Here is a 9316-nt window from a genome sequence, read left to right on the forward strand (position 1 = left end):
GCAGACTGATTGCTTCCGCTGCTGAAGAATGCATTCCGCACTTTGGCCACAAGTTAATTTATTACTGGAGAGTTACAGTGCCAGACACAGAGAGGGGTGTTTGCAGAAATCGCTTTTCATGTCATTAGGCTGGCAGAGCAATCAACAGTGCTTTGAACAGCACCTCGTTTTTCTGAAGTCTGCTCTGCCATAAAGTGTGGAAGAAACTTGACGAAAGTATTCTTGTGGGTTTTTAACTGAATATTCAATCAGAAAAGGGCACTTCAATAAAATATCTGTAACTAATGCTTAGTCATTTCAACAAAAATTCTTATTATGGTGTTATGCAATTTGGAGTATTGATCAAAGCAATGCACTTCTCTGTTTCCCTCACACACCCAGAGTGGGAGAGAGAGAGAGAGAGAGAGAAAGTGGGCGAGTGAGAACCAGCTGCTGCTTGCTAAAGATGGGCTGGGTCGTGAGACAGGCTGAAAGTGGAATGTCCTGAACTTTTCTCCCTTATTGTTTACAGCCCTCCTTATCCTTTATGGGGGAGAACCAGCTGCTGCTTGCTAAAGATGGGCTGGGTCGTGAGACAGGCTGAAAGTGGAATGTCCTGAACTTTTCTCCCTTATTGTTTACAGCCCTCCTTATCCTTTATGGGGAGTGAAACCGGACAAACAGAAGCGAGAGGGAGGGGGCGGCGAAGCGATAAAGTGGCACCTGGCTGGCAGGTGTTGGAGGAGGCTGCCAGGGTGCACCATGCCCCAGATCAACGGCCCCTCTCACCTGAGTGGGCACCAGCCCCAGCTCCGCCTCTCCTCCAGGCAGAGAAAGGAGCTGGGCAGGGCCTGACAAGACAGGTGCATGTGCTCCCACTCAGAGTAGGGCAGACAGGCAGCCATTGAACAGAAGAAAGGAGCCAATTCGGCCAGGCTGGCCGGTCCGTTTGGTGGGCGGCTGAGTAATTACAGTCAGGGAGACCTCAGATAGGACCTGGAAGATGTGGTGACAGAGTTGTGAGGCAGTACGTGGTGAAGGGGAGGTGATATGTGGTGTAGGTCATACCTCTCCCGTGTCCAGATATGGTTCTTCTGGTCTCAAAGTAAAGGGTAAAGGGTATATGGTGGCGAAGGGACATCTCCTTCTATTCTCTTCCTGTGGCTTCACAGAGGGTGAGAATGGCCCAATACCACACAATAAAGACCTGTGGAGTCGCAAGGCTCTTTCTTCCCATCCCAATCCCTTTAATTATATAAATCAACGTTTTTTCCCTGAGCGAAATATAAGATCGCAACCAGGTGCGGCAGCTTCAAAAGGTCCTGTAAAAGCAGGTCTCCCGCATTTGGTGAAAGGGGTGAGAGAACGGACCGGGGCCAACAGGTATCATTAGGGCTTATAGAGGCAGGTTAGCTAAAGCCTTCAGGTGAACAGGGGAAGGGTGGAGAAGTAGGTGGCGACTAAACCTGCCCCTCGACAGTTGCTCCTGGATCAGTTTCCTCGCTCCTGCTCTAGTAACTATGGTGCCGAGACTTAAGACGTGAAAGATGATCCACAATCAGCAGCTGGATGGTGAACGGAATCTTTTTGTTCAATATTCTTCAACTTTCTAGACGCCACACWACTTATAAGGGTGACAGCTTGAGATTCAATAGAGGGACAGAATCGGGCAGTTTAATTGGATTTTCAATAGCATATATGTTGGTATGAGGCCTATTCACCCAAATAAAATACAACTTTTGAGATACAGTCAAACCATCTGACTGATCAGGTGAAGCATATTGCTCAGGAACCCAAAGTGCAGTAATTCCCTTATTACAGAACGAGAGAAAAAAAAAAAACTCCCCTCGGTAATCAGTGAGAACATGGTGCAGCTGCACAGAACCCTTTCAGGGCAGTGAGAATGACAAAGATTTTATCAGGAAAATTCTGGAATGACTGGCGACCGCCATTATGAGGTCACTAGCAGGGAAATACAGGTTCAGAAGCAGTTTGAATCATGATCTTTTCTGCTACTCCAGAAACAAAAAGGGTTACCAGAGGTCAGTCCCACGTGCTGTAACTAGCGCTGGTAGTCCTGCCAACTGCTTCACACAGGGAATAACACAAACATAGGGAAGGATCAACCGAAACCCACAATGAGCAAACAACAACACCTTCTTCAAGCAGTAGGAGACAAGGCCAACTAGTCTCTGTTTGCAACTGCATGTGAACGCCTCACTTTGTTTCCAATATCCTCTTTAGTAGAGAGAGAGATAGAGAGATAGAGATCTAGAGAGAGAGAGAGAGAGAGAGAMAGAGCCCTTGTTGGGTCACCTCCCCTGTCGGCAGCTGCATTCTTCACATGCTTGGAGAACTGACATCTCTCATCACTGGCATTTCAGCGCACAGAGCAAAAGGTCGCCAGGCTATGACATCATTTAGTTTGGCAGGTAACACAGAGTGCTAGCTTCCCATGAGCATCTTCTGCAGGGAATGTGTGTGGTTGGGGATGGAGGCACTGACAGCTGGAGATCAGACAGGCCCTGTGATCAGATAGAGAGACACTTGACTTATTCAACCAATTACTATAACCCTGATTCCTCATGCTGTTTAGTAGGCCTAGAGACCAGCGTTTCCCAAACTCGGTCCTGGGGAACCCAGATTTGTTTTTTTCCCCCCTAGCACTACACAGCTGATTCAAATAATCAAGTCATCATCAAGGTTTAAATAACCAACTCATCATCAAGCTTTCAATATGAATCAGCTCTTTGGCGCTAGGGCAAAACCCCAAAACCTTTTGGGTCCCCAGGACTGAGTTTGGGAAACACTGGTCTAGACGTTGATGAAACTGAGTGTCTAGTGAGAAGTGAGGCTGACCAACAATGAGGTAGCGGAAACAAACCCAGCCAACCTCAGTGACTGAACAAACAACAGGGTCAACAAACTATGGTCTGGTAAAGAAACACACTGCAGTGATATAGTAGGTTCCTAGGGGATGTAATGACTATTAATGCCTGCATTCCTCTAGCACAGTGGTCCCCAAACTGTGGCCCCAGAGCTAGCCTGTGAAGGCATGATTTTGTTGGATTTTTAAGGAACTCAATCCGGCTTCCAACTTACCCCTGAACGTTGTGGTAATAGTAAAATGCACAGGGTGCAATTTCGAAATTGGGTAGTGCATCATCAGTTCCTCTTGTCATGTTAGTCATTGCAGACCCTAGAGAGCTATTTATAACTTCTCAGAAATGTACAGATCAATTAGCCCATGTCAGCTAACATTTTGTAGCCCATTGATTTTGTTTGTCAATGTTTGAGTCACTCAAATATCACATAAACACATAAGACAGGGAAATGTGGAGGATTCCAGGAAATGTACTTTAATGTTCTCTGCACCACACCATGACAAAATGTGGAAAATTGCTGGAAATTAGCTTTAAACATGCAACATTTTCTCTCCGCCAACAAGAGGAGTGTGAACAGTTTGTGTCATGAACAGTGCTTGTGCCAATATAAAGTGGGGAGGGGATGTTCCCCAATGCTGGAAAGGGGGCCTGAGTAAAAGAGTTTGGGAACCTCTGCTCTACCACACATCACCTTGGCCTATCCCTCCTGCTAGTGTTGGCATTCCAGCCAGCCAGGCTATGTTTACCTAATCTGTCCTCATCAAGTTGGATAAACAGGAGTGTGTGGTGTTCATTAGTCTGCCGGACTCATTAACCACATGCTTCTAATTATCGCCAATCATGCCTCGTCCTGGATGCCTCTGGCTCTGCCGTCACTGCAGTGGTGGGCTCTAGATAGAACATAAATGACATGTTGGCAAAATTGATGGAAGCTTCAACCTTCTAGAACAGGGATGGGCAACTTTGACGGTGACAACTCGTGACAGCGAAGATAAACATTTGAAGTTTTAAAGTTAATTTCCTTRCATTCTGCACATCTTGCCGTAGTGCGTAGAGAAAATGTTTTTGTTTTATAACTAATTTCATGCAGTTCTACAAAATTTGTCATTGGGCAGATTTTTTTTTATACACATTTTGCCATAGAGTGGAGGAAAATGTTTGCAGTTTTTAATATGATAACTGATGATCAACTGATGATGTTTGGTAATTCGACCATGCTTACTACAAGTTTAGATAGCTGGCCGCAAGACGAACGTACCAATAAGAAAAAACATGTCATGGGCTAATTGTGTGACCAAATATCGAAATTGTGTATTTTATTGTTCTAACTCTCAACAATAAGTTGAGACCCTGAGTTTCCCCCCAAAATAATTCAAATTGGTCCGCGTGCCTTCAAAAATGGGGGCCGCCAGTTGCCCATCCCTGTTCTAGAATCTAGAAATCACTACTCTGAAAAGACTCAAAGAGAAGCGTCCAGATAGCCCTTCACAGGCTAGCTAGCCGACATCATATCTCAATGGCCTGTCATGTTGTCATGAAATGGGCTTTTAACCAGACATGTCCCTACCTTCTTATGTGGTTGTGGACAGGGTTTGTGGTAAGGCCTTTGCACGAGCCCAAACTCAACAAGAGGAAAAGCAAACAAATAGTGGGAAGAGAGGAGGAGGTCAGACCTTTGATGTCAGATCCTCTGGAGGTTGGCTTGTTTGCCCTAGTCTGTTTCCAGTAAAACATGATGCTTGAGTGTGTGGGGTGTGGAGTGTCAACACTAGTGTGTGTGTGTGTGTGTGTGTGTCTGTGTACTCTATTAGCATAGAACCACAGAACAAACCCCGGGGGCAATGCCTAGAATGGTGCCATGCCTTTATCACCGTAATTATCTTTCTGATTGCATTTTATTATGACGTTGGAAAACATGCCATTTTTATTATTCTCAAAAGCACATGTTTCTCCCGCTGCCCTTCAGGTAGAATAACAGTTCTCCATTCCATTCTATACCATGCCATTCCATGCAGTGTGAGCAGGATTCCTCAGTCAAGACCTGCATGCCCCTGGGGAGCGCTAATAACCCTTATCTGAAATGACCATCACCAGGATGCATCAGCAGGAAATCTTCATTTACGCTTATCACTAACTAGCCTGACCTGATGAGTGAGGAGGAGGGAGATATCAGTTGGTGGTTACGGCCGGAAGACCCGAGGGTCTCAGAAAACACACAACCTCGACACCTTCCAACTGATTGCAACAGTCAGGTAATTATGTAACTTCAAGATGAAATTGTAGCTATAGCTATTCAGGAGAGAATTGACCCAATGCAACAACAAAAATTTGTTTTACACATTTGAGAGAATCATTTCCAGCCATGCTAAACACATATTTCATAATTTATARAACAGTCACTGAGATTAAACCTGTATTTCGTTATTTAGCTAAAGGCAAAATCCTATTTACATTGCAAGGCAGGTAAGCAAAAGAAACAGCTTTCAAGACAAATATACGGATAAAAACTAGTCCTTTCCCCTTTTTACTCCCTATTAAATKATTTCATTAAGAACAGTTGTGTATTTTGTTTTGTTTGATGGCATACAGTGCCTGCCATCAAACGAAAGTAATAACAGGGGAGCTCCCGAGTGGCGCAGCGGTCTAAGGCACTGCACTGCATCTCAGTGCTAGAGGCGTCACTACAGAACCTGGTTTGATCCTGGGCTGTATCACAACCCGCCGTGATCGGGAGTCCCATTGGGCGGCGCACAATTGGCCCAGCGTCGTCCGGGTTGGGGGAAGGTTTGGCCGGGGTGGGCCGTCATTGTAAAATAAGAATTTGTTCTTAACTGACTGCCTAGTTAAATTAAGGTTAAAAAAWWAWWAWAATAACATGAACTTAACATGAACAAAACATTTAGCAACTTAATCTTTCAAACTCACTTTTAAAGTAACAGATGCAGGGAGTGAGGCAGTTGTCTAGTGGTTTGAGTGCAAAAACATACAACATGTGACAACATAGGACTAATCAGAATTGAGAGATCCCTAACAATATTGTCCCTTTTGTGCCCCTGCCATTCACACAGACATACGTGATAGCCAGTAAAGGCCCTGTTTATTTTGGATTGCTACTGTACAAGCCTGGTCGGACATAGGGTCCCAATGGTGTGTGAGGGGTGAAGGGTCATCAGCTGAGATGCAGGTGAGGGTGCTGGTGGAGTTGGGTGACCAGTTCCTCCTCTGTAGGCTCCTGAATTTGTTCTCTGGAAGGTACAGTGGAGTTTTAAAGACAGGACACGAAACAGTGTCAAGAGACACACAACGAGTTGAAGCAGAGCGCGCTCATGCAGGCGACTGCTGTAGTCCACAACGTGCATTTAGGGCTCGTGCTCTTCTGACTTGTCCCTGCTAAACATAACAACAGCACCTTCGGCAAATAGTTCAGCAACATGCGTTTAGTTGATCGAGCGGTTAAAAGGGTGGGCGGATGTTTTTGCTACCAATTATATTAGTGATGGGGTAAAAATTGATACGGTTACATATCGCAATATTATTTTTGACGATTTTTACAACAAAAAAGTGCRAGTCYGCTGTACCTSCACCTAAACACCTAAGCTGTGCCTGCACCTAAGTATTGTGATAATATCATATCGTTAGGTCCCAGCCCTAAATTATATAARGCATTATCTGCAAGCAAGGTCATGAAGAAATACATGCCATTTTACAGTTTGTTATCAGAAAGCTCACCAGACACAATTGCCCAGACAAAAGCATTTCCGAAGATTTTTTGGGAAAAGTGATTCAGTATTGAAACGTGAGTAGCCAAAGAGCATGGTTTTCGGCAGTTCACAGAGAACTGACAGAACCGCTGACAGTGAGGGTATCCCAGTTCGTGACTGACCTCTAGGCCTAAAACCAACAGCAGATAGTAGGAATATGCAACCACTCAGACAACAAACAGAAGCAAAAAAGCCAGAGCCAGAGTTAAAAAGCAGCTACAGAGTTGCAGCAACCTACCTGAACATGAGCTGGACGGTAGTCTCATAACCTGTTCGCTCAACGTCCGCCACTGAACACATGACACTCCGGTCCCACTTATAGATGAAGTTCTGTTACATAAAACAGAGGTATCGTGGAGTTCACATGTTTTTTTCAGAAACATCTTGCACTTAAAACACAGTAAGTACAGATCAGGCCAGCATAAGTTCATACATACCTCCAAGATGAGAGCCACAAACAAGTTGACCCACATGACAGAGGAGGTAAGCCACCAGGAGACAAAGTAGACCTTGGACCACCTGGGAGGAGAAAAGTAACCAGATCAACTGTTTACATGGACACATCACCATTACCCATAATCACTGTTTTACAAACGGAGCCCCATGCACAATTAACTTGTCTTCGTCCTCTTTAAGCAGGACAAATAATGACTATGCCCCCACTCCTACATGCATTTTCACCATTACTAGCCTTGTCCTGAGTTGGGTACAAAAGCTTGTTTAACCAACCAAACAGTTGCAATTCTTTAGGGCACAACTGAAATTAGATAAATATTATGAAGCGGGAGCTCATTAAAGTCAGGCATGGCCCCAAAAAATGAAAAGGACTGATGTGCTTCAGCGTCAACTGCTGCCCTCTAGTGGATAGGGAAACGAAGTGAAGCATCTGACAGTTGGATCATAAGACTCATGTATTGATTTGTATTATGGTTGGCTTACTCTGTGGTGTATCTGGTGTAGGCATCCATGAACACTTGCCAGTTATTCACCACCATGACATTGTAAAGGAGGACGAGGGAAGACTGAGCAAAACAGAGGGAGAGAGGAGAACGAAAACACTCTCTCTCAACATTTAGACACAATTTAAAGACTAATTGGATTGATCAGGACTGAAATGTCAACATACCCATCAAATACCATGGTGGGAATCTTGTAAAAGTTACTTCAGTGCATTATCCCTTTGAGAGGTTACCCCCACAACACTAGCCTTCCCAGCCAGAGCCAGTACAGATGAGGCACAGATAGAATGCCAACCATGTGTTTTACAGTTTCATTCCCTCCAAAGCGTATTCTCATTAAACCAGTCTCTTATGACAGTAGACAGGGCTATGCAGAGAATGCTATCGTTAAAGTCAGAATGTTCGCCTTGAGCTAAGCCTCTGTGTTCTCTGCCTATGATTCGGCTTCACGGCCTGGCAGAGTGAGAGACAAGAGAAGGGCACCCACAGCAAAGTCGTCAAAGTTGTTTGGCCAGTAGCCCAGCTGCTCGTAGGAACCACACTCCACGGTGATGTTCTTCATACTGGAATTGGACATCACACTGTAGAGGAATACATACAAATCAACTTCAATTACCTCACACATTAAAACAGCCACATTAGCTGCTGTATGAGGCCATTGCTACTTTGAAGTTTGTGAATAGTGTACAAGCGTTCAAATACATCATTGTCAAACTGTACCTCATCTGCCCTGGAGCTGTGATGGCTCCCTGGAACAGCCAGATGCCAAGGACAGCAAACACATAGAACACCACCTAAAGAAGAACGAGGCGCAAAAACACAGATAGATGTTAGCTGTGATAGGGAATCRATGACGTCCAGCAAAACAGACGCCTAGTGTATAGACACGCATTTCAAATGACTAGTTGGATGAGAGAACAAAAAGAGAGAAAAAAAAAAGTGCCGTTGAGTCACTCACCACTAGTATTCCTGCAAAAGCTCTGAGGTTTTTCACCAGGTCAACCAAAGTACTTGCTATGAGGGCCATCAGCTAAAAGAGGCATTAAAACACAAGGAAGACTATTTCTATAGTGTAATACCAACATCCATAACCAGAGATYATAAAGACATTGGCTGTACCGGCATGAATTTACAACAATACAAATCTATTGACATACCSTTACACTAAAATAGAGCAAACGTCAAGCAATAAACCATTTCCACCATTAGGTGGAGCCAAATACAACGTCTCATCACATACATTGAATTATTATTATTTGTTTATTTTTCCTTTATTGAACTAGGCAAATTAGTTAAGAACAAATTCTTATTTACAATGACGGCCTACCCCGGGCCAAACCCAGACGACGCTGGGTCAATAGTGCGCCGCCCTATGGGACTCCCAATCACAGCCGGATGTGATACAGCGTGGATTTGAACCGGGGACTGTAGGCACGCCTCTTGCACTGAGATGCAGTGCCTTAGATCGCCGCGACACTCGGGAGGCCCAAAACGACGGCACTACTTCTACCCAGCGGCACCACTTCCTCACCTTGATATCAGGGATGATTCGGAGGAGACGGACGACGATGAGCATGTTGACCAGACGCACCATCTCCCACAGAGACATCAGACCACGCGARGCTGGGTTCCTGGGACAACAACACCACACAAAGGTTTATTCAATCTCACAGTGCTACTTAGTTAGTTACTTATCGTTCATCCATTCGTAGTGTTTCATTCAGTAACACTC

At 44.7% G+C, this 9316-nt stretch overlaps 2 protein-coding genes across 5 annotated transcripts in view; both read right to left on the minus strand.

The window, feature by feature from the left end:
• The window catches only part of nadsyn1 (NAD synthetase 1), a 137043-nt gene that overhangs the window by 94025 nt on the left and 33702 nt on the right, over positions 1–9316 (minus strand). The gene's annotated exons all lie outside the window — the stretch shown is intronic.
• LOC111974169 (two pore channel protein 2) overlaps positions 3319–9316 on the minus strand; it is a 28981-nt gene continuing 22983 nt past the window's right edge. For 2 of the 4 annotated variants that reach the window (XM_024001804.2, XM_070447266.1), the window contains exons 17-24: positions 9116–9215; positions 8543–8614; positions 8305–8378; positions 8072–8165; positions 7565–7647; positions 7063–7144; positions 6864–6955; positions 3319–6109 (exon numbers count right to left, since the gene is read on the minus strand). In XM_024001804.2, coding sequence (XP_023857572.1) covers positions 6034–6109; positions 6864–6955; positions 7063–7144; positions 7565–7647; positions 8072–8165; positions 8305–8378; positions 8543–8614; positions 9116–9215 — 673 coding nt within the window. In that variant the 3' untranslated portion in view covers positions 3319–6033. The remainder of the gene's footprint in view (positions 6110–6863; positions 6956–7062; positions 7145–7564; positions 7648–8071; positions 8166–8304; positions 8379–8542; positions 8615–9115; positions 9216–9316) is intronic. The other 2 variants (XM_024001805.2, XR_011481060.1) reach the window with 2 other exon arrangements.

Source organism: Salvelinus sp. IW2-2015, linkage group LG15, assembly GCF_002910315.2.
Source record: "Salvelinus sp. IW2-2015 linkage group LG15, ASM291031v2, whole genome shotgun sequence".
NCBI lineage: Eukaryota > Metazoa > Chordata > Actinopteri > Salmoniformes > Salmonidae > Salvelinus > Salvelinus sp. IW2-2015.